Below are 26,608 nucleotides of genomic sequence, written 5' to 3'. Positions count from 1 at the left end.
GCGATCACATACATAGGTCAGCGCAGTGGTAGCATCAAAGACTTTGAATCGGAAGGATGCAAGTTCGAGTCCAGCAGTCACTGGGATTTTTTCATTAATTATAGTCATTTATAATTCCTCTAAGTAACGTTCCTAATATATCAGATTTTATTTCGGATTGAATTGAAATTATATTATTTCTTTTTCGCAATTTAATATTTTTTTTAATAGAGATCCCCGAGGTAAAAGGTTTAGATCTGACCACATATAATTATTATATCTGATCAGATCCGGCCAGATCTCGTCAGACAGAGACAATTTAAAGATCTGGCCAAATCTACTTTGTCAGATCTGATCAGATATAATTATATGTGGTCAGATCTAAACCTTTTACCCCGGGTTACTCAAAAAAAATTTTTTAAGGTGCAATGAATCGTTCCCCCTTGATTAGCTTAATTACTAATTGTTATTTAATACAAAAAAAAAAACAACTCTATATTTCTTACTTGTCATTATTTTAAACCCAAAAAACGTGATTTTTGATGTTTTAGATTACAGATGATTTTGCATTATTTAAAAAATTTTATCAACTAAAAAATAAATAATTATTTTCGAATATTTCTAGTAGCCTAATTTGCCCCAGCTATAGAGAATCAGCCGAAAAATGGATCAATAAATTAAATTTTTTATAATTTGACGATAAAAATATGAAAGAATCATTTTTTCAGAATTTTAAGCTGGTCCATTTTGCCCTAGGTGTTATGGATAGGGCTAAAAATGCGGAAATATATTAAATTTTTTTAAATATGAGAATAAAAATTTGAAAGAATTATTTTTTCAGAATTTTCTGCTGGTCTATTTTGCCCCAGATATTATGTGTAGGGCTTCAAATGTGCAAATATAATGGATTTATAGTATTTAATTAAACGAAAAAAAAAAAATTTTTTTTTGCTAATCAAAATTTCAGGGGGGGGGCTCTCTCCCACCCACCCCTATGTAGAAAAAGACACTAGCAGCTAGGGGTCTTGCACCCGGGAAAAAAAGTTCTTCTCTGGCTATATATAATTAGATATGACCATATAAGAGCATACATAATTCATAGATGTTCAAATATGATCCATATATGTTCATATATGAGTCATACATGTTCATATACGATCATATATAAAGGCAAAGAAATTTTTTCTAAGTTATACCCAAATCATATATCATATATGGTCATGTATGATCATATACGATACAACATAAAGTATTATTACTCGATGTTCAGTCCACATAAGACCATAAATGATCATATACCGACATATATGAACATATATACACTAACGCAAAAAATTAGAGGAACAGAAAAATTTTATAAATTTTTTTGTGATTTTTGGAAGGCTGTAACTTTGTGAAAAATAGTCGTATCGAGATTTTAAAAAAAGCATTTTATAGCTTGATATCTCTAGTTTCGATGCATGTTTATCAAAATTTTTTAAGAGCTCAGGCTATTGCACAAACATAAGAAATACCGCGAGACAAAAAATTTCTAAATGCAAGGAAATGACAAAAGAAAAAAAATTTCGAAAAAAAAATTTTGAACCCAATAAAAAAAGTTTCATTTTTTTTTTCTTCGAATTTTTTTGAAACTTTTTGAAAAATTTTTTTTTTTTTTAAATTTCTTTGCATTTGCTGAGTAACCAACGCAAAAATTTGAAAAAGTCGAAAAAAAAATTATTTTTTTTTAATTTGATTATGATTACACAATTAAGGAACAAGTTTTGTTCCTTTAATTGTTTAGCAAAAATTTGATCGATCATTCCCGAAAAATGGTTCGATAGTACAATTTGAAAATTACAGGTTTATTGGGGGTACATTAAGCTAAAAAAGTCCTTGGCAACATTAGTCTATTCATTGATATTTAAAGAGTAGCGGTTGATTTACAAAACAATCAAAAAAAGTTCTTTTTTTATACTTACTTCTAATGGATGTTAAAAATAAAAAAAAAATTTCTTTAGAAAAATGATGAAAGGGTCTTATAGGGAATTTATTCAAGTTTTTAACGCCGCCCTTAAATTTACTGTGCGATCATTGGTACCTGAAATATTGATGATCAAAGCCAAAAGCATCATTTTTTGTGTGAAGGCTGATATCTCTGCGATAAATTGTCCTACGAGGTTAAACAAAAGCTAATTTGAAGCTGAATAAATTTCCTAAACGACCTACGCATTGGTTTAGTTGAAAGAATTTTTCCACGGTCCGTGGGCTCTTAGGAAAAAAAATTAAAATTTAGAAATTTTTTGTCTCGCGGTATTTCTCATGTTTACGCAATAGCCGGAGCTTTTAAAAATTTCGAATAAAAATGCACCGAAACTAGAGATTTTAAGCTATAAAATGCTTTTTTTTTAAATCTCGACATGATTATTTCACAAAGGTATAGTCTTCCAAAAATAACAAAAAAATTTATAAAATTTTTTTGTTCCTTTAATTTTTTGCGTTAGTGTATGAACATATATGAAGATACATTAAAAGTTTTTAACCGATATACAGGCCATATAAGATTATATATGATCATGTATGGACATATATAAACGGATATGAAAAAGTATAAAAAAATTTTAACCGATTACAATCCATATAAGATTTATATATGGTCATGCATGATCATATATGAAGGACCATACAAATTTTTAAATGATGTTCAACTCGTGTAAAATCAGATATGGTCAGGAATGAACATATATGATAATATATAAAATTTCTTACAAGTTGTTTAACTTTTAAAAAATCAGATATAGTCAGGTATAAAGAGACATGAAAATTCTTTACACGATGTTTAACGCATATAAAATCAAATATGGTCAGGTATGAACAAATATGGTAAAACTTAAGTTTAAATTTCTTTTTTTTTAATTTGTTGAAAATGAAAAAAACTTTTTATCCCGCATTAGAAAACTTAAACATCTCAAATACCGTGTAAAATATCAATATAAACGTAATGATTGTTGAGATTTCTAAGATCAATATATAAACCTATTGAATAGTCCCAACTATTAAGTCCATGGTTTGATAGAGTGGAACAAGCTTCAACTGATACGCAGAAGGATCCAGATTTGAATCCCAAAAAAATACCGAATACTTTTTCATCGATAGAAAAATTAATAATGAGTGAACAATAACTATATATAAATAAATTTCAATGAATCTTAATGAACAATAAAATTAAAACATTATTTTTTTAGTTTAAATCATTTTTGTCAAACCTATATGTATATCATATATGATCATATCTAATCATATATGATCAGACATGGCCAATTTTCATACATGATCATATACGGCCTTATATGAATGCTCATATATGATCAGATATATGGTCAGACATGAGATTTTCTTTCCCAGGTAGTTTACAAATTGATTTATAATTATTTTTATTTACTGTAGTAATCTATCAAACGGTCAGCTTCTCGCCATCCTGTCTCAATCGCACCATTGATCATACCATAATGATCACTCGTGCCTTCACCAGCGAATAGTAGTACCTATAAAAAAAATCTCCAATCAACTCACTCCACCTGCTAAATACAATGTACATTAAATACATACAGGTTTATCTTCCAATGTTATTGGTGCAGCGTAATCTTCGATACGACCACCAGCAATATAATCTTGTACCCCGCGAAAACTATAAGTTCCGAGGAAGTTTTCATTAGTGTTCCAAGTAGTCCTAAAAAATTAAATAAATCATCAACATGTTATTTCAGCATTATAATAACATTGAACACACCTTTTTATTATAGTAGGCACAGTTAGATTGTAAGCCTTTCCAAAAAATCTCCGTATGAGATATTTTACTTGTGCTTGAAACAATTCTTCTGGAGTTAGTTCCATTTCACGTACGTAGGGTCCACTTACCCAAATAAGCAGTAACTTTGGTTTATGTTCAACCCTCATCGCTGTAGATACACCAAGCATCCATTTTCTTCGAGGCTAAAAGTTTATTTTTTTAAATATCACACAAAAAGTTATCTTTATAAAAGAAAATGAAAATCATACATCATTTTTTAGATCTTTTCTATCTTCTTCAGTCCAATATATAGACCGTAAATAAATTGGATCGTTTAACCACCAAGGATTTTCATAATAGAGAATTATTTTAGCGACACCTCCGAAAGAAAGATTCTAAAGTAATTTTATTTTTTAAATCATATTCATAATTATTTCAACAATTGTATTATTTTGATAGAGTAATATTTACTTTAATTGCATTGAGTTTTCTCTCAGGGAGTGATGGACTAAATAGATGATTGTAATTTTTTTTAAGCACGCCTAAAGACGGTGTAAATATTACGTGATCAGCCAAGTGTTCTCTTCCATCAGTAGTTGTCACTTTTATAGGAGTTTCATCATAATGTATGTTATATACTTTGGTATTTAACTCGGTAATATTTTTCACCGGAAGCTCTTCTTCTGGATTTGGATATTTTTTCTACAACAACAGTAATATACTCATAAAAATATATTGGCTTATGTTATAAATTATAATGACAATAACAAACCGTAAGTATATCCAAAATCATAGAATATGTACGTGTTCTCCAATTAATTGCTTGATCACCTTTACAAAACTTATAGTCAAATGAACCCTTTGCAGAAACTTCATGCCAACTTTTCCCAGCATCTTGTATCATTTCCATCAAATCTAATAAGCGTAATAACGGCTGGCGTTGTTCAGTAGTTATTTCTGGATGACTTTTGAAATACTCATTTAATCTGAAAAAATAAATTTTATTAATGACAATCTGGTCCACAATAAAATATTGTAAAATTTGAAAGAATCTAATATATTTTCACTTTTTTTCGACATATTCACCCAGCGAGCCAGTTGTTAAATGAATACTTTCATCCATAGAACTTGTTAAGTTCTCTAAATATTTTATTAATGACGTCGACACACTTTCAGGTATTACTTCTCCCGATGATCCAAATATTTTAAACGTTGAATTCCATTCTTTATTATCATCATATTTTTGTAAAAGTCCTAACGGCCAAGCTAATTCAAATACAACATTTCCGATCTCGCCCGTGACCCACTGACCTCCTAAGTCAGCTAAATATTCACCTAAAATATAAAGTAAATGAACATTAAGCTCAAAAATAATTAAAATATTTAGAAATTCAAAAAATCTATAATAATTTACCGATTTGAACCGAATAAACTCTTCCGCCCATCCGGTTTTCTGCCTCGAACATGGTAATATTATTGAATCCATTCTGAAGAAGTCTTGAAGCGGCTGCGATACCTGATGCGCCGGAACCAACAACTATAATCCGTGGAGATTTTTCTTCCAAAGACAAAACACAGTGTATAAAACAAAATAAAATTAATAATTTCATTGTTGATTGCAGTCATTAACGAAAGATGATTGTGTTGTGAATGCAGTGTGTTTTATCTCTAAACTTATTTCATAACAAATGTATGATGTACTTGGAAGCTGATTTTATTTTATCAATTTCATTACAGTTCACATTTTTTTTTTTCGTGTTTATTAGGTTATCTGTGTAGGTTACATGAACTAACATTTATTTACGAAGAAGACGTTAACATCACTGATGAGTACGAAAAAAAAACGAAAAACAAAAGACATGGATAATAATTGTGACTAATACAAAAATCTACCATATAGATTTTCCTTAATTTATATAGCTAAATTCCTCGCAGCGAAATAAACAAAAACTTTTTTTATCTACATAAAATAATATTGTATACAGTAAAAAATATTGTGTTAAAATCAACACACAAAATGTACGTTAGAAACGGTCCACACAATATTTGTGCTATTTTTTAATACAAACTATTTGTGTTGAATTTCAATACAAACTTCGTGTTAAAATTTCAACACAAAATTCAGTTATCAATTGTCGAATTTTTCATCAACAAATCAATTACGAACAAAAAAAAATCGGTCTATTGGTTGACCCTGCGGGCCAGCCTCAAAACTTCCCACTCATTTCGAGCTCTTCGAGCTCGAAAATACTTTAGTATGCCACTGTTTTCGAAAAAAAAAACGTTTTTTACCATTTATTTCTCCGACATCTCTCGAATGAATTGACCAATTAAGACGTTTAAGGTAAAAATCGACGAGTTCTATTGAGTTCTAAAGTTTATCAGGTTTGGGAGTTGATTTATCTAGTCGTCTTTAAGATATTCCAAAAAAAACTAAAAAAAAATTTTTTTTAATTCTTTCGACAATGGTTTCTCTTGAGCGAATGAACCGATTTAAACGTAGCTTGTCAAAGGCTGAGATAGCTTAGTTGGTAAAGCTCTCGCGTGACGCCGAATCAATCTGGGTTCGATTCCTTCGTTAAGCGATAACTGTTTTTTCTAAATGTGTTTAACTTATTGCGAAACTTGCCTATCCCTTATAAATGCTTCTGAGAAAGTATTTATTTGCTTCACGGCATTATTTGTAATATTTGAACAAAAAAAAATTGTTTAATAAAAAATTAAAAAAAAAAAATGAGATTTTTTTAACTCGACAAATTTATTTGTTCAATTAAAGAAATTAACTTCTTGGCAGAAAAAATTTTTTTGTTTACGACAAAAAAAAAGTTTTTTGGCCCAGGAAAGCTTGTTCTTAGTTAAAAAATTTTTTTTTTTTGTTGGTACAAAAACTTTCTTCTTTTAGCTCAAGACATTGTACCTTGACTCGATAAAGTAACAGCCTTTAGCCAAGAAAAAAATTTGTTGAATTTAAAAAAAAATCTTCTCGAACTAAAAAAAAAATTTTTGGGACCAAGAAAGTTTTTTCTTGGTTTAAAGAATTTATGTTTCAGACTAAGAGAATTATGTCTTCCGCGAAGGAAATAATTTCTTGATCCAAATAATTTTTTACTTCAGTAAAGTAAGAAATTTCGGTTTGGTTCAAGAAAAAAATTTCGAAGACATTTTATTTCTTGGTTCAAGAATTCCTTTTTTTCTGTATACAATTTATAATTTTAACAATGAATTTTGGATCCTGAAGAGATAGTTTAAAGTAGATATTTTAAAAGCTGTCTCTTGTAGGTTGCCATGGAATGATCAAGGCAGGGGAGCCTAGTCTTGGCTCAAGCTCGGGTAATCATTGGGTCGGCTGGTTACCTAGTCCTAGCCCAAGCCTCGATCGCCATTGAATGGCCAAGACAGGGGAACCCAGTTCAAGCTCAGACTCGGGTAATGATTGGAATAGCCAGGATTGAGTAACCATTCTTGACCCAAGCATGAGCCAATATAGACGTGCTAAAGCTGTTCCCCAGAGCTGAGCCAAGGAGGGCCCCTTCGTTTAACTCTGGCAACTCCTGCATGGGTAAGAGACCTAGTACCCGATCAGGGAAGTAGGACCCAATCACTCATGTATATGTGTATCTATATTTACTGGATTTTACAAAATATAGATTTACAAATACATGGAGTGATCGGGTACTACACGGAAAGAAAATTATGGGAAGTTTTGTTATGTATTATAGGAATAGTTTCCATAATGGTGTAGGAATTGTACTCATACTATTATAGGGATTATGCCGATATATTATGGGAGCCATCCCTATAATAATACAGGTACAATTCCCATATCATTATGGGAACCATTTTCATGATGATATGGAAACTATTCCTGCAATATTATGGGAACTATTCCCATAATATTATAGGAACCATCCCTATAATATCATAAATTTTTTTTTTTGCAAAATTAAGCATAAAACTACCCTTACTATACAGTGATGACTTTCATGCACGAATAAATATAAATATAGATTTGATTTTATCTTTAATAATATTTCTGTATATTGTAGAAGTGATCTTTACAGTTTTTTTTTTCGATTAATATTTTCATGATAGCATGGGAACCATTCCCATAACATTATAGGAATGATTCCCATAATAGTATAGGAGCTATTCCCATAATGATATAGGAACTATGACAATTATATTATGGGAACCATTCCTATAATATTAGGGGAATGGTTCCTATAATATTAGGGGAATGGTTCCTATAGTTTATGGGAATGGTTCCTATAGTTTATGGGAATGTCCGAATCGAAATTTAAATCGGATCGTAGATTGGACGTACTAGACGTCAAAAACGTAAATTCAACCTTTCAAGACGTAAAAACATATTTTAGACGTAGTTGACGTACGAAAACGTAAATAAGACTTTTGTAATCGTATATACAACCTTTCAAAACTTGCAAAACAAAAATTAAGCTTTATCGGAATCATTTCGTTGCCAAAAAAAAGCATATCTAGCAGCCAGAAGACAAGGAATATAAATTTTCAGCAGCTTTTGGAAAATATTTTGGGCTTTGCCAAAGATAACTCTGAGACTCTATACCCTTTTAATTAGCTTACGAGCAATCAGTAGAGTTATATCTCTTACAAAATTTTCATTTCTCGTCTTCTGGCTGCTAGATAGATTTTTTTAGCAATGAAATGTTTCTGATATAGTTTAATTTTTTTATTGCAAGTTTTGAGAGGTTATGTCTAAGATTACGCAAGTCTTATTTTTACGTTTGCGTACGTCAACTACGTCTAAAATACGTTTTTACAGCTATTTACGCCTTGAAAGGTTGAATTTACATTTTCAACGTCTAGTACGATCAATCTACGATGTAAATTTTGACTCGGGTGGATCCTATAATTTATAGAAATCATTCCTATATATTATGCGAATAATTCCCATAATATTATAGGAAGTATTCCTTTAAATTATAGAAACCATTCCCATAATGTTATGGGTATCATTTCCATCATTATAGAAACTATTCCTATAATTATGGGAAACATTCCTATAATTATAGGAATCATTCCTATAATTATAGGAACTACTCCTATAATTTATGGTCGAAATTCCTATGATGGTATAGGAAAAAATTTCACAAAATTATGGGAACTGTCTTTATAATTTTCTTTTCGTATAGGTCTTTTACCTTACCTCAAGAAATTTTTTGCATTGTGAATTGAAAAAAAAAAATTTATTTAGAACTAGAAAAAATTACTTGGCGCAAAAGAAATTATTCCTTGCCCAAAAAAAATCTTTTCGTGCCCCATAAAAATTTTTCTAACCAATTCATAATGGATATTTCTTGGTGCAAGTAAAAATATTTTGTGGCAAGAAATCCTTTTTTTCTGCGTATTTTATAAATTTAGTAGTGATATTTGGGCAGTCACGTAGTAAGCGTAGGTTGCTCGTTATGATTATTTTTCATTTACGGTAAAAAAATTCATAACGAAAATTTGAAATTAAAACAAACAATTATAAGTATTGGTAAATAAATTTTTTTATTTTATTTCAACATTTTCCTGTGATGTTTTCAGTATATGTAATTCCGTGTTTAAAGGATGACATCATCATAATAAATAATTTGGATAATACGGAAAATTTGCTTACAATAATTGCATTTTCTCGAACACGAAATTTTTTTCCACGTGTAATTTTTGCATCGACATGGCTGAAGATATAAAATTTAAATCTACTCATAATCATTTTTAATTTTATTTTAGAATCACGAAGTAACAGACAGAGATATGAAAAAACATAAAAATTATCGGGTATTTTCTGAGTTTAACACCACAATTTTGCAACAATTATATGCGCAGCAGAATATTTTAATTTTTACTTCGTAACAAACGTTCGGTTTTGTAAATTTTGTTATATTCCTCTAAGAAATACATTCTATCAAAATACTAATAGTTGAATATTTTAATTATTAATTTTTTGTTTTTTTAATATTATTATTTTCAATTTTAACATCATAGTTTATCAGTTTACTAATTAATATTAACATAAAATCTTTATATGATTATTCACTAAGATCATTATAAATTAATAAGAATTTTCGAATATTTATCATAATTTACGAAATTGAAATTATCAAATATTTCAACATCCGTAGATAAAAAAATTTTTTTTCAAATTTTTTTACAATGTACTAACCATGAATATTCGTACGCATGTATTTTATATTTTCGTTATTGTAATAATCAATGGACCTTATTCTGTCATTACACAGTTGGAGCCAAAACTGTAAGATATTTGTTTTAATAATTTTGTTACCGTTATTTTGTTTTTATTAAAATAAGTTTAAATTAATACAATAAATTTTTAATCACGTATATAACAGTCATGAGCTGAAAAGTCCAACTTATGCATCTTACCAAAATAGTTATGGTGATACGTCAAACCAATTGTCACAAAATACTAATTATGGTGACTGTAACAATATTTTATTAAATCCTATTAATGGAAAAATTGAGTGTTCAAGAGACAAGTAAGACTTTATTTATGCTTAAAAATTTTTTCGAAACCTTATCATTTAATCTGCATACATGGACGATGTTTTGCAAGCCAAGGATTGTATTTTTGTCATAATAATAGAAACAATCCATAGTCGATGATGTACTAAATACTGGCAAGTCCCGAGTACATCGAAGAAAATCTACTATTCTTACAATACAATTTTGAATTATTTTAATAATATTAATAAGGTTAAATTTGCAAGTAAATTATGTAATTATATTTTATGCTTTACATAGCTGCATAGCACAATGTAATAAAGGATATCAATTTCCAAAGGGTGCAACCCAATTACTAGTTGAATGCTACGAAGGTACATGGCAAATCGATGGAGAACAAACCAATTTTGTACCGGATTGCGAAGGTATGAAATTCGATTATCAAAATAAATTTTATCAGACGTTATATGAATTTCCGATACTAAAATTAAAAATTAAAATAAAAGAAAAAAAAAATTATATAGGAAAGTAATTGATCTGATATTCAAAAATCGAATTCACGATCTTAACGTTTCGAGTTCTTATATAGGAAACATCACGAGCTATTGGAAACAAAAATGCAGGGCAAAATAAAACATTTGAAAAAAATTAATGAATCTTATGTAGTAAATTTTTTCCAAAATTTTTATACTTTATATACAAAATCATAATATTAAGTTATAACGAAAAAATTGTTTTAATTTTTTTTTCATGTGACTTGCTATTTAATTATTAGAATTTATTAAAATTAGATCTATAATATATTGAATTAAATAGTTTTTATATCTTTAGCGATTTGTTTTCCGGAATGTCAAAATGGTGGTTATTGTTTCGCTCCACATCAATGTCGATGCTCGAAAGATTTTATGGGCCCACAATGTCAATTTGATAATGAAATTTGTGAAAGCTTACCACAAGTACAGAATGCGAAGCTAAGCTGTGATTCTAAGTAATTCTAATGTATTTCTACAATATTCATTTATAATTATCATTCAATTCCACTTATCATCCAATTAATTATCATCAAATTCCACTTACTATAGTGAGAATATTTTTAATAACAATTAAAAAATAAACAAAAAATAAATATTATGAAATTTGTTAAGTAATAATAATAATAATAATAATAATAATAATAATAATAATAATAATAATAATAATAATAATAATAATAATAATAATAATAATAATAATAATAATAATAATAATAATAATAATAATAATAATAATAATAATAATAATAATAATAATAATAATAATAATAATAATAATAATAATAATAATAATAATAATAATAATAATAATAATAATAATAATAATAATAATAATAATAATAATAATAATAATAATAATAATAATAATAATAATAATAATAATAATAATAATAATAATAATAATAATAATAATAATAATAATAATAATAATAATAATAATAATAATAATAATAATAATAATAATAATAATAATAATAATAATAATAATAATAATAATAATAATAATAATAATAATAATAATAATAATAATAATAATAATAATAATAATAATAATAATAATAATAATAATAATAATAATAATAATAATAATAATAATAATAATAATAATAATAATAATAATAATAATAATAATAATAATAATAATAATAATAATAATAATAATAATAATAATAATAATAATAATAATAATAATAATAATAATAATAATAATAATAATAATAATAATAATAATAATAATAATAATAATAATAATAATAATAATAATAATAATAATAATAATAATAATAATTAATACCTGTCAGTTTGGAGAAGTTGAGGCGAGGTTCATCACTCCTTTTTAATTTTTAAAATAATTGTCTTGATAATGTGCTATATTATATTGTCTTTATGTTAAATATCAAAGAAAAAAAAATCTCGAATACAGAAAAATTAAAATAAATAAATTTTTTTTAATTATTCCTGTTTCAGAACATGTACTGTGACTTGTTTAAATAAATTCGTCTTTCCTGACGGAACAACGATTGCACGCTTACTTTGTCAAAATGGAGTTTGGGTTCCATCTAATTCTGAATGGGTTTCACTTCCCAATTGCAAACGTACAATTTTTTTTAAATAAACTTAAAAAAATATTTTTTTCTTTTCGTTACATATGTACTTGATGCTTAGTTTACATTACTTTTTAAAATTTCAGCATCATGCTCACCCCCTTGTCAAAACGAAGGGATTTGTATCAATAACAATGTCTGTCAATGCCCTTTAAACTATCGCGGTGCTCAATGTCAATACTGTAAATTACTAATTTATTTTAATGTGAGACGATTAAAATAATATTTTTTTAATTATACAAAAAAAATATTCTTTAATATAGCTGTGAGTGTTTGTGATTCGAAAAAATTGGCTTTCAATGGTAATCGAAAATGTAAAGGCAATGCGGATATGATGTCTTGTACAATAAGTTGTCCAGACTCAATTAAATTTACATTTGAACCAGCTGAAGAATATATTTGCTATTACAATAAGGGTATTTTTGAACCTCAGCACATACCCGAATGCAATTACAATTTAGATACGAAAATTATTTCATTCAATGGATCTACAACTTCTTATTTAAAATATACTACATATGTAACGAACAGTAGTAATTTTTTAATTCAAAATTCTCCCATTCAAATGAAAAATTCTTGGACTCAGCAATATCAAAGTGGACACTCTGTAATAACTTGTCACGAATGATAAAATCTATATTCATATGATGATTTTAAAATAATTTTATTTATTTCAGAATGGAATGTATGGAAATAATCAGGGTTATCAAAATCAATTGATGACTGAGCAATCCGGAAATATTTCAAGTTACTTGTATGATGAGCAGCATAATAATAATTTAAAATATCATGGTGGAAAGTATAAAAACAGTTTTACTTCTCAATTTATTAATCAGTATGAAGATAATTCGAATTACATGCCTGATGGTCAGTACCAAAGTAATTCAGTATACACATCTGGTAGAGGATATGGAAGTAGCTCAAGTTCACAATTTATTGAATCTGAAAAGAAATTATTGGAGAATAATTTTGAAACTAAACAAATAAATCCTCAATCAAAAATTTGTTTTACTTGGGGTGGAATCCACTATAAGACATTTGATGGTGCAATATACAGTTTTGAAAGTAACTGCGCCCATACATTAGTTCAAGATATTAAATTAGAAACATTCACAATAACAACTCAAAACAGCCTTGGTTGTAAACACGGAGGAGCTTGTCATAGAGTTATTAAAATTTTTTTATCAGACAACGAATATATATTGACGTTGAATGATAAAAAATTTCCGACACTAAAATCAATGAATAAAACTTTGCCAATACCAGTTCGACTTCCTGGAATAGAAGTAGAAATGTCATCTCACTTTGTTTTGGTATTTTTAAATTCAGTGGGAGCAAATTTAAAATGGGATGGAAGTCTTTTTGTACAAATTCAATTATCTGAATCGCTTTGGGATAAAACAGGTGGTCTCTGTGGTCGTATGAATGGGGATATAAACGATGATAAAACAACCAGAGACAATAAACGGTCACAAAATATTGCTGTTTTTGCTGCTGCTTGGAAAGTTTTAAATCTTGGGGGTAAAAATTTTTTATAAATTCATATATTTTGTTATCACATTAACAAACTTATTTTTTAAATAATTTATTAAAATTTTTTAGAGACTTGCAATGAAAATATTAATGCTCAACATGCCTGTGAAAATGCAAAAAATTTAACTCAGAATGCAACAGATTTTTGCTTAAAATTATTTTCTGATGATAAGTTTAAAATGTGTTCTGAAGTTATTGATTTGACTGTTCTTCAACAAAATTGTCAGTGGGATTATTGCGCTTGTAAATTAACTGATAGAAAAAAATGTTCGTGTAACACTAAAGGTATATACATTCGACAATGTTACCATGATCGTATTATAAGATCTCTTGATTGGCGTACTGATGATACATGCCGTAAGCAATTTGTCGTATTTTTCTTCTATAAATAATTACAGCTCGCTTTAATTATATCTACATTAAAACTATTGATTATTTTTTTTTTAGCAATGGAATGTCCAGATGGAAAAATATATAAAACATGTGGACCGAAATCACAAGCAACATGTACTGCAGACTTTATTGTAAAATCTTTAGATGATGCTAATTGTGAAGAAGGATGTTTCTGTCCAGAAAATACAGTTCTTCATGACGAAAAATGTATAGCTAAAGAAAATTGTCCATGTACTTTACGAGGAAAATTATTTGAACCTGGCGAATCAGTTTCTAAAGATTGTAATACATGCACATGTTTATCAGGAAAATGGATATGTACGGAAGTTATTTGTAGTGCAAGATGTGCTGTAATTGGTGACCCTCATTACACTACTTTCGATGGAAAGAATTATGATTTTATGGGAGAATGTAATTATTATCTTCTTAAAGGAAATAATTACAGTATTGAGACCCAAAACGTACAGTGTTCCGGCGCAATATCTGAAGTATATAACTTAATTTTTAAACATATTGGAGTAAATATCAGACAGAAAAAAAGGATTCTTTGGCGCAAAAAATTTTTACCTGAGGAATTTTTTATATTATAAACGAAAACAAACAGTTTCTTGAGGCGAGAAAAAAATTCTTGCGCCAATAAATTTTTGTTAGTCCTAAGAAAATGCTTGTCGTCAATTTATAATGCAAAATATTTCCTGCGCCAAGAAATCCTTTTTTTCTGTGTAAAAATAATTTATTAATTATATTATTCTTTTACATAAATTCTAGAATGTTGGGTTTTCAAATTCAGCTTATGAAACACCATCTTGTACAAAATCGGTTACAATCCGTATCGGAAATATTGTTATTAAACTTAAACAAAATCTTCAAGTTTTAATTAATGGTGAAGATATAACAACATTGCCTATACAAGCAGCAGGAGCTAAGATACGTTTTGCGAGTAATTTATTCGTTGTTGTTGATGTAGAAAACGGTTTACAAATCTGGTGGGATGGAATGTCAAGTGTCTTTGTTAAAGCTCCACCTGAATTTCGTGGTAATTATTTATTTATTATTCTTTAATAATAATTATTCTTTAAAAACTTAAATGCTTATTACGCTTTCTTATTGTAATCATTAATAATTTAATTTTTTATTTAATGATAGAAAAAACTAAAGGTTTGTGTGGAACATTTAATGCTAATCAAAAAGACGATTTCTTAACGCCCGCTGGTGATATTGAACAGTCAGATGCAGCTTTTGCAAATAAATGGAAAACAGATGAAGTATGTTCAAATGTAGCAATGAAAGAACCCCAGCATCCTTGTAATACAAATCCGGAGAGGCTTCATGATGCAGAAAAATACTGTTCTGAATTACGAGGTGATATTTTTTCTAGTTGTAATTGGTATGTAGATCCCGAACCTTTTTACGAGGATTGCAAATATGATATGTGTGCTTGTGCTGGAGATATCAAACAATGTATGAGTCCAACGTTCGCCGCATATGCAAGAGAATGTGCTATCGCAGGTGTTAAAATACTTTGGCGTAACGAAATGGAAGGATTTCAATTACAGTGTCCGGAAGGTCAAGAGTATCAAATTTGTGGTAGTAGTTGCGCCAGATCATGTAAAGATATATCATTTAATCTAAATTGTCAGGAAGAGTGTGTAGAAGGATGCAATTGTCCGATAGGACAGACATTAAATACTCAAGGAGAGTGCATTCCAATCGGTCAATGCCCTTGTAAGTATAATGAACTAGAATACAATGCTGGATACCGTGAAATACGATCTGAAACATCAGGTAAAAAACTGTGCACATGCGCTGGTGGAACTTGGATATGTAATCCAGCTACTCAAGAAGAAATTCAAACATACCAATTTGCAGGAAGGTTTAAAACTGTATGTGATGCTGGTAAAAATTTTGAAATGACTGAATGTGAACCTGCCGAGCCTAAAACTTGTCACAATATGCATGCACGTATTGATCAAACTCCAGCTGTATGCCATCCTGGATGCGTGTGTAAAAAAGGTTACGTTTTAGATACTATCAGCCAAACTTGCGTTAAAAAGAAAAAATGCCCATGCTATCATAGTGGCATAAGTTACAGAGAAGGATTTTCAATTCAACAAGATTGTAATACTTGTAAATGTTCTAATGGAAAATGGAACTGCACTGATCGAATTTGTTCACGAGTTTGTTCAGTGTGGGGTGATTCACATTATACTACATTTGATGAAAAAACTTATGATTTTCAAGGTACTTGTGATTACGTACTTGCTAAAGGTAGCTTAAATGACGATGAAACTTTTGAAATTTCAATACAAAATGTGCCATGTGGAAATAATGAAGTTTCTTGCTCAAAATCTGTCACATTAACGATTGGAAGCAGTGATAATCAAGAAACTATAACATTAGTTCAGGGCAAAATGCTACCTGATAATTCATTTGAACGTATTACTATTAGAAAATCTGGATTGTTCATTTTTTTGGATGTCCCTGATTTAGGTTTGGTATTACAATGGGATCAAGGTACTCGAGTATACGTTAAATTGAATCCTAATTGGAAAGGTCATACTTCGGGTCTCTGTGGAGATTACAATGATAATGCGGAAGATGATTTTAAAACACCGTCTGGAGGTATTCCTGAAGTGTCAGCTCGGCTTTTTGGAGATTCGTGGAAAAAAGACAACTATTGTCCTGAACCATTAGAAGTAATGGATACATGTGTCGAACATCCTGAACGAAAAATTTGGTCCGTTGAGAAATGCGGGGTTTTACAGAGTTCAGTATTCAAAATTTGTCATACAGAACTTGACCCTACTCCTTATATGCAGCGTTGCATTTTTGATGTGTGTGCGTGTGTCGAAGGAGATGATTGTCATTGTTTGTGTACAGCTTTGTCATCTTACGCGCATGAATGTAATCGTCGAGGATTACCTGTAAAGTGGAGATGTCCAGGTCTTTGTGAAATACAGTGTCCCGATAAATTTAGATATTCTCCCTGTATGTCAACTTGTCCCCACGAAACTTGTGATAATTTGGCTACTTTTCACGACGGAAAGCATCTTTGTACTCAAGATACTTGCGTTGAAGGATGTATTCCCAAGCCCTGTCCAGAAGATCATATTTACAAAAATAATTCATTTCTCGAATGTATCCCGAGAAGTATGTGTAAACCATTGTGCCTAGAAATACAAGGAATACTTTATTATGAAGGTGATATAATTCGTGGTGATGAATGTCAAACTTGCTTTTGCAGCCATGGTAAAATTGTATGCAATGGTGTATCTTGCTCTGAATCAAAATCAGAGCCAATTTTCATCCCTGCTGTAGAGACAAAAAAAGAATCATTTAATATATCTTTACCTACTACTACTACTACTACTACTACTACTACTACTACAACTACAAATAAAGTTACAACAATTACAACGACAATATATTCAGGTTCTTGTGATAAAAATAATGAATATCACCCACATCCCGTAAATTGTCAGTCATTTTATCACTGTGCTCCAGCAACCAATGGTTTGGAGTGGTATGAAAAAACATGTGGACCTGGTACTCTTTATAATCCAAAAAACAAAATATGTGACTGGCCAACTCCTGTAATTGCTATTCGTCCCGAATGTGGTAACGTTACTGTTTCAGAAACAACTGATCGTTGTAATGAAGGTGAACATTGGGACGTTTGTGCTATAAATTGTAACAGAGTATGCCAATATTATCGTCACGTTTTAGTTCAGCAAAATTTTTGTACTCTAAATAATAATTGTGTTCCGGGCTGCGTTAATGATAAAAATGTTTGTCCCTCTCACAAATATTGGCGAGATCTCTACACTTGTGTTGATATAAGTGACTGTCCTTGTAAAACTTATTCTGGTAATCAAATTAAACCAGGTGGCATTTTCAAAGAATCAGATTGCGAAGTTTGTCAATGTTTAAGTAATTACTATACATGTGACAAGTCAGCTTGTTTAACATCATCAACAAATTCAGTTAATGTGAATCTAACACTTACTAATCAAACATTTACTGAAAATTATCAAGTCATCCCTATTAATCAACAAATAATTATTACCACTAGCACAGTGTCACCAGCGAACCCGTGCATCAGTAAAAATTATATTAGTATTTTTGAAAATGATATAAATAATAAAGTAATATTTAATGCAAGTAGTACAACAGATTCTAATCATAAAGCCGAATATGCAAAATTAGTTACTTCTGATACGATGAAAAATAATTCATTGAAAAATTGGCAACCGAAATACATGGACTCTGAGCAATGGCTTGAAATAATACTACCACGAATTGAACCACTTTATGGAATTATTATACAGGGATCAATAGACGAAAAAAAATATGTAACTAGTTACAAAGTTCTTTATTCACAAGATGAAAAAACATTCTCTTACATAATGGACAGTACACACAAGAATCCTCAATTATTTCAAGGTAAAATTGATTCAACAGTGCCAGTAAAACAATTTTTCCAAGAGCCGATTGAAGCTAAAATAATAAAAATAAATCCTCAAACTTGGCATCATGGAATTGCAATCAAAGTCGATTTACTCGGATGCAATGAACACTTTGATGTTACAAATATATGGACTAATACAAGTATTATTACAAATAATAGCTCGATAGTTCATGAGGTGATTGTAACTAAACCAATTTGTGATGATCCTATGGGTTTAAATAATGGCCTTATGAAAGAACAACAAATAACAGCATCTTCTACTCTTGATAAAATATTTCCTAACGCACAATTATCATCATCTAGAATATGGCGCCCATTACTTGATAACCCTACACAATTTCTTCAATTTGATTTTCTCCAAAGTGTCAATCTTACTGGAATTGAAACAAAAGGAGCTGACAATATTTGGACAACTGCTTACAAAATTTTCTACGGCGAAGATGATCTGTGCAAAAACTCTGTTGTTGATAGTAATGGTAATGAAAAACTTTTCTTAGGAAATTTTGATGATAAAACTACAAAAATAAATTACTTTGATAAACCTATCCATGCGAGATATTTGAGAATTCAGCCAATTAAGTGGCACGAACACGTAGGTCTTAAAGTAGAAATTCATGGCTGTTTTATTCCATATCGTAAGTAACAAAAATACTTTATTTAGGTGTTCAAATAAATTCATATCCGCGCAATTACTTTTATTTATCAATCAACTATTATTCTTGTATCGAAATAGCTGAAATTGAAATTGAAGAATTGCCACAATCAGAGCAGACAATCGAATCAAATTGTAATGTATGTCCTGGAATATTCAAAGATTTAACACTGAATGAATGCACCTGTAATGAATCATTGTGGTGGACTGGAGAAACTTGCGCATTAAGACAAGATTGTCCTTGCGTAGTAAATGGTATGATTTATTCGGCAGGAACTAGCTATGAAACGAAAAATTGTCAGCAATGTCAGTGTGCAATTAATGGAGTTCCTGAATGTAAACCAAAACTTTGTAATCCTTGCAATAAACCAGATCTCCAATCAGTCGTAACAGAACTATGTGGATGCATTTGCAAGCCTTGTCCACCTGGAATGAGACTTTGTCCAACTAGTAATATTTGTATTAAAGAAGCTGATTGGTGTAATGGCGTTAAAAATTGTCCTGATGATGAATCACATTGTAAAACATCTCTAAGCTTTAGTAGTTCTTATCAACAATCTCACATTATCACTGAGACAACAACTTGTAAATATACAATTTAAATTAATACTTTATAATATGTACCTGAAGACCGGAACGTTTTTCGTGCAACAAATATAAAAAAAAAAATTTATATAATTTGACTGCTAAAGGCGTAATTAGAGGAGGGGGGGGGGCTGCAATTTTTGGCTGACATACTAGTACCTGTGCGAAACATTTAAAAAATCTAGATCCAGTAAATTTTTTACTTTTCATTTTGTTTTTTTATTTTCGTTCCACAAAAAACGTTCCGATCTTCAGGTACATTTTATAATTGTATCATTGAATGGATATTCTACTTAATTTGGATAATTTTTTATTTTATTAATTTAGTTACTGTTGTACGTTGTGAATTACCAACATGTCCTCCAGGTTATAAACCTATTCCGATGCAAAAATCATTCCCCCAAAATATGTCTGATTCATCGAAAGTTGATGACGAAAAAATTCAAATAGACATAAGTAGTAATTTCCCACCTCCAAAGTCACCAACCAAAAAGTAAATGTTACTCTTTTTAATTTATTAAAAATTATTTTAAAAAATTTATCTTATAGAAAATTATTCATAACTTAATAATCATCAATTACCTTTAATTTTAATCAAGTGATGATCCAATGAAAGAAGAAAATAAATTTAAACCTTTTGAATTCGAATGTCAGCAATTTTTATGTGTATCTGTCCAAGACATTATGGTATCCAATGAGCAGCAGACAGTTATTAAGTGTCCAGAAGTTGAATGTCCACCAAAATATAAACTTATTTATGAACCTTCAAGCTTATATGATCGGGCAGCTTGTCCAAGTTTTACTTGCAAGCCTCCACCACTAAAGGAAGTAATTTGCAATGTGACAGGCCGATCATTTAATACCTTTGATAATTTGGAATATAAATACGATATTTGCAATCATATTCTTGTTAGAGAAATGTATGATAATATTTGGTACATCATGTGTAAGTAAAATTTATAGACAAAATATTGAATTATAAATTTACCCGCTCAATGGTTATTTCAATTTTTTATATTTTTAGTGAAAAAATTATGCTACAGACAACAGTTTTGTTCCCAAGCTCTTAGTATAGTAACCGACAATGATGTGATTACATTATATTCAAACATGTCAGTTAGTATAAATAATAATACATTTATGCCTGAACAAGTGACTAATTTACGTGGTAAAGGGGGTACATTTGTAATAACTCAAATCGGTAATAGTCTTAACTTTGTATCCAATAAATACGGATTTTGGCTGACATGGGATCAAAATTCAAATGTTAAAATTAGTATAACGACTAAATTAATAAATCACGTTGACGGATTATGTGGATATTATGATAATAAAATTGAAAATGATCGACAAAATCCTGATGGAAGTCAAGCAATAACATCTAAAGACTTTGGAGACAGTTGGTTAGTGGATGGCGCATCAAAATGTGAAGACAAAAAATGTCATAAACAATCATTAGAACAAGCTCAAAAAATTTGCAATGCTATTAAAGACAAAGCATTTACAGTTTGTAAAAATGTATTAGAATTAAATAAATATATATCACGTTGTATTGAAACAACGTGTAATTGTTTGAATGAAAACATAACATATGAACAATGTCGATGCCGTACACTAGAATCATTTGTAAGTGAATGTCAAGCTGCTGATAAAAATGTTGATTTATCTTCATGGAGAGGTATTCAAAATTGTCCAATCGATTGTCCGTCACCGTTAGTTTATAAAGACTGTTTTAGACGTAAATGCGAAGTAACATGCGATAACTTGCAACAAATTGATCCATGTCCTTTGACAGATGGTTTTTGTTATTCTGGATGCTTCTGTCCTGAGGGTACAGTTCGTAAAGGTAATGATTGTATTTCTCCCACTGAATGCAGAGACTGTGTTTGTAATGGTTTTGGTTATTCAAGTTTCACTGACTTTAATAATCGGGGATTTTCATTTCCCGGAAACTGCACGTACATTCTATCACAAGATATTGTTAAAAATAAAGATGATGAACATACATATCGAGTACTTATAAACAATGTACCTTGTGATAAAGGAATCTGTTTAGAAGCATTGATAATACTGTATAACGACCACTTGGTACGAATTGAACAAGATTTAAACTTTCACAACTTTACGCTTTTGCTAGATAATAAACTAATTCAAGTACCACATAAAAATTCTTGGATAAGTTTTACCAAAAAATTAAATGATGATATTGAAATTTTAATACCTGCAATTCAGTTAGAATTGACTGGTTATCATCAAAATTTTGGTTTCACAGTTAGAATACCATCTCGAATTTTCAGTAGCGCAATTGAAGGCCTTTGCGGCAGTTGTAGTATTATTCAAGAAAATGGTTTTAAAAAATCTAATAACGAGTTAACTGAGAATGTTGAAGAATTTGGGTTAAGTTGGTTAGCTACTGGAATTCCTCAAATAGGATTAGTGTCAGCTGACGAATGTATCCATCAGCCAATTAAACAATGCGATTATTCAACATTCGCGTCCAATAATTCATGTTTAATATTAACAAATGAAAATACATTTGGAAAATGTCACAGTGTCATAGATCCAACACCTTTTGTTAAATCTTGTCAGGATACTCTCTGTGTTGGAGGTAATGTGTGTGGAGATATTGAAGCTTATGCGAGAGAATGCGGATTGTGTATTAATTGGAGGACATCTGATCTTTGTCCATTAAATTGTTCTGAAAATTTGAAATATCAAGCATGTGGACCGAGTTGTCCTGATACTTGTGACACTGTACGTAAAAATGAGACACGTAAATGTACATCCGATTTTGCCGAAGGATGTTTCTGTCCTAGAGATCATGTTTTAAATAATGGTACATGTATTCCTAAAAATAAATGTTTCGTTTGTGATCAGCAAGGGCATTTAGAAGGAGATGTTTGGCAACCCGATCCATGCACTACATGCTCCTGTAAAAATCAAATTATTAATTGTAACGAAACCAAGTGCTCAACCTTAGAGACTGTTTGTCTTGAAAATTATACACTTTTAAAAGTACCCGGAACTGAAAAAGAATGTTGTCCAAAGTATCGTTGTGGTAAGTATCTAATTGAAGCTTCATTAAAATTCTATGTATAAAAACTATATATAAAGATAAAATTAACTAAAATTAATTTTTAGTACCTACTCCAGATAAAAACATGACTTGTGAAAAGAAACCTCAACAACCGAATTGCGGGTTCGGTCAGATCATAAAGATCGCCAAGGGAAATGATGGATGTCAGAAATTTAGTTGCCGTTCGTACTAAAATATTTTAATACATTTGAAAAATTTGTAAAACCATAATTCACAGCCTATTGATAAGTATCAATTGTTATTGATTATATTTTTAGAATGCATGCCAGCAGAAGAGTGTCCTTCACCAAACATAACATCATTAGCAGACAAAGAAAAACTTCTTCAATCTGGTTATGTTGAAGTTATTAATCAGACAGGATGTTGCCCACAAATTTTTGTAGTCTGTAAACCAGAAACGTGCCCACCTCCACCTAAATGTCCTAAATATTACAATGATACAGTGAAAACTAGTCCCGGTGTTTGTTGTCCTATTCATAAATGCGGTGAGAATAAATTACAAAATATTTTGATGTGAGATCAGTAAATTAATTAATTGGTAAATATTTATTTTTAGAGTTACCGCAAGATAAATGTCTCTATTCAAATGGTAATCAAACAGTAGAAATGATCGCTGTAGCAGTTGGTAAAATTTGGAAAAAAAGTCCGTGTGAAGATTGTGTGTGCGAAAAATCTATTGACAAGTTTCCTAAATCAGTTTGTACGAAAATTCAATGTCCGACAATTAATGATCATTCTGATATTAATGATTATGAGCTGATAGAAATTCCGTTGAAAGATCAATGTTGCTCAAAAATAGAGAGAGTTGCTTGCAAAGATAATGGAAAAATTTATAATGTAAGTGTACATAAATTTTTAGTAATTAATTATTGCATGTTTTGATTTGATATTTATTTCAAAAATAAATGTGAAAAAAAAAAAACATTTTATTTAATTAGGTTGGACAAACATGGCAATCAAATCCAAACGACATTTGTGAAATGATAAAATGTGACAATGAAACGAATAGTGGTATTCAGAAAAAAATAATAAAACAAGAATGTAAAATTTCTTGCGATAGAGGTTTCGAATATAAACCATCTGAAAATAAAAACATCACTTGTTGTGGAGAATGTGTACCAACTGCTTGTATGGTTAATGGATCTTTAAAAATGATCAATGAAAAATGGCACTCCGAAGATTTTTGTACCAACTATGAATGTCTCTCTGATAAAGGAAATGTATGTAATAATATTTTTTCAAATTTATTTTAAATAATTATTACTAATTAAAATTATTCATAGCTTCGTGTCAAAGAATCGGTTACATCATGTGAAAAGCTTGAATCGTCTGAAGAAAAAAAGTATGAAATAAAAAAGCAAAAAATTACTGGACAATGTTGTTTAAAGTATGATCGTATTGGTTGTCGATCTGAAAATAAAGTTTATCAGCCTGGAATGACATGGACTAATGCTAAAAATAGTTGTATAACTGAAGAATGTTCGAATAAAACTGGTAAACTTGAACTAACACAAATCGTACAAAATTGCGATGAAGACTGTCAACTAGTGAGTAATATTTTACTTTGTAAAAAATAACAAATTTAATTAAACTATGATTGGTTTAATACAATTAAATTATCATATGATTTTAGGGATGGGAGTATCGACAGCCAGAAACTGGACACTGTTGTGGTAAATGTGAACAGACACATTGTATGGATAATGGTATTTTACATAAAATAAATTCTACTTGGCGATCTACGGATAAATGTACTATTTATACTTGTCAACTCAATAATAATCAGGTATAAATATCAATAGTTTTAAATTTTTCTAAATGATTTTTTCTCGGAATAGCAATGTGTTGCTTGAGTTTGAGCACAGACATACTTACGATTGCTTCTAATATTGATCTCTAATCAACATAATAATTATTCAATCAATTTTTTTAACTTCCCACTGTGAAAATTTAAAATTTTCAAAAAAAAGAAAGTTATTGGTATCGATCCGATTTTCGAAAATCGAGTTTTCATCAGATCTCGATGTTTTGAGGTCCTAGAAAGCTATTCTGTCAATTTTCAGATAGAAGCCCGCGCGCGCGCGTGCGCGCGCGCACGTGTGTGTGTGTGTGTGTGTGTGTGTGTGTGTGTGTGTGTGTGTGTGTGTGTGTGTGTGTGGATGTGAACCTCTCATATCGTTTTTAATGAATGAACCGATTTAGATGGTTCTTGCGGCATTGGAAAGATTCCTTCTGAACTTAGATTTCCAGAAAATTTTAGGTCATTTAGTCAAATAGACTCTAGAGCTCGAAAATGTATTTGTATTCATGTTTTCAAGCTCTTAGAGCTCGAAAACAGCGGGAAGTTTTGGGGCTGGCCCGCAGGGTCAACCGTTTTCCAGATTCTACGTTACAATAAGTTATAACACTTTACAGCTAATTGTCAACAGTAGCACTCAACACTGTCCAGATGTATCACATTGTAAGTCGGTACGACTAGATGATAGTGGTTGCTGCAGAGTATGCGATAATGAAAAAGAATCCGTTGTTTTGGGTAAGTTATTATGAAACAGAAAACATTTTTAATTTTTTATTTTTAGAAATATATAAATTAATCAAATGAGTTATTAATTATTTATTGATATTATTATTGTTTTAGGAGAATTCGGTAACAATACAATATTAAGGCAATGTAATGTTACGACTATCGATAAAAACAAAACATTTGGAATTATTGCGATAAAATACCCAAATCATGGAGTATGTAAAAATAAAGAATTGATTAAAGGTTTTGCTCAATGTCATGGAACTTGTGAAATGCCAGTGCGATTTGATCCTCGTAAGTATAACTTTTTTGAATTATTAATGTAAGCTACTATAATATACTTTAATTAAACATAAAAAACAAATAAAATAATGAAATTCATTATTATTTTAAACTTTTTGCAGTAAGTTCAAGGCAACTGAATGAATGCAAGTGCTGTCAATCGATTGGTAAAATGCAATTAATAACTGTAAATTTAATATGCGATGATAAAACAAAAATTCTACAAAAAGTATTTGTTCCCACTAAATGCTCGTGTCAAGCATGTAATAATTATTTTTCAACTAAAAAGAAGCCTATTCACGTAAAATCGACGAAAGGATAAATTTATTTTTTTCTTTAATTCTTAAAAAAATATTATGTTATAAATGTCAATAAATTGTTCAATCAATATGCTAAAAAAATAAACTATTATTGACTTCATTTAAAAAATTGCACTTTAGTAAATATATTTATTTCAATACAAGTAATTTTTTCTCTTATTCAGTGTTTGAACTGAAGATGGTAAAAATATTAAATAATGAAAGTAAAAATAAAATTTGATAATAATGACACAAATGGGCATAGTAAAAGTGTTAAAATTTTTGTCTCTTATATATGCATTTAAGAACTTGAATGGATGGAAAAATTTGACGCGGAGGTATAAATATTGAAAGACGTAATGTTACGGAAACTATATACTGATTTTTGTTATAGTTCTCCATCT

The 26,608-nt window shown here is 29.5% G+C and overlaps 2 protein-coding genes across 4 annotated transcripts in view; one reads left to right on the top strand and one right to left on the bottom strand.

The window, feature by feature from the left end:
* The window catches only part of LOC103569607 (spermine oxidase), a 33,591-nt gene that overhangs the window by 6,861 nt on the left and 122 nt on the right, over positions 1-26,608 (bottom strand). Inside the window, exons 2-9 of one of the 3 annotated variants that reach the window (XM_053737653.1) lie at positions 5,163-5,306; positions 4,816-5,083; positions 4,521-4,734; positions 4,220-4,450; positions 4,018-4,143; positions 3,749-3,951; positions 3,568-3,688; positions 3,401-3,503 (exon numbers count right to left, since the gene is read on the bottom strand). In XM_053737653.1, the coding sequence (XP_053593628.1) occupies positions 3,401-3,503; positions 3,568-3,688; positions 3,749-3,951; positions 4,018-4,143; positions 4,220-4,450; positions 4,521-4,734; positions 4,816-5,083; positions 5,163-5,214 (1,318 nt within the window). In that variant the 5' untranslated portion in view covers positions 5,215-5,306. Of the gene's footprint in view, positions 1-3,400; positions 3,504-3,567; positions 3,689-3,748; positions 3,952-4,017; positions 4,144-4,219; positions 4,451-4,520; positions 4,735-4,815; positions 5,084-5,162; positions 5,714-26,608 lie in introns of those variants that run through there. The other 2 variants (XM_053737652.1, XM_014439976.2) reach the window with 2 other exon arrangements.
* On the top strand, positions 9,665-26,325 carry LOC103569603 (hemocytin). The gene is made up of 25 exons (XM_008546960.3): positions 9,665-10,025; positions 10,123-10,269; positions 10,535-10,659; positions 11,066-11,222; positions 12,235-12,362; positions 12,458-12,553; positions 12,635-12,978; positions 13,049-13,892; positions 13,974-14,261; positions 14,352-14,785; positions 15,066-15,333; positions 15,444-19,400; positions 19,499-20,002; positions 20,330-20,495; positions 20,602-20,948; positions 21,027-23,060; positions 23,144-23,260; positions 23,357-23,584; positions 23,656-23,936; positions 24,038-24,319; positions 24,383-24,646; positions 24,733-24,885; positions 25,515-25,632; positions 25,738-25,917; positions 26,028-26,325. The coding sequence occupies exons 1-25, from the start codon at positions 9,937-9,939 to the stop codon at positions 26,225-26,227; spliced, it is 11,751 nt and encodes a 3,916-aa protein (XP_008545182.1). The 5' UTR covers positions 9,665-9,936; the 3' UTR covers positions 26,228-26,325.

This window comes from Microplitis demolitor, chromosome 3, assembly GCF_026212275.2.
Source record: "Microplitis demolitor isolate Queensland-Clemson2020A chromosome 3, iyMicDemo2.1a, whole genome shotgun sequence".
Taxonomy (NCBI): Eukaryota; Metazoa; Arthropoda; class Insecta; order Hymenoptera; family Braconidae; genus Microplitis; species Microplitis demolitor.
The sequence above is the reverse complement of the archived record's forward strand: the minus strand, read 5'-3'. Positions and strand labels throughout refer to the sequence as shown.

Coding starts and splice junctions, on each gene's coding strand:
- LOC103569603 (XM_008546960.3), top strand. CDS start 9,937: ATGAATATTCGTACGCATGTATTTTATATTTTCGTTATTGTAATAATC. Junction 10,026..10,122: donor ACACAGTTGGAGCCAAAACT/GTAAGATATTTG, acceptor CGTATATAACAG/TCATGAGCTGAAAAGTCCAA. Junction 11,223..12,234: donor AAGCTAAGCTGTGATTCTAA/GTAATTCTAATG, acceptor TTCCTGTTTCAG/AACATGTACTGTGACTTGTT.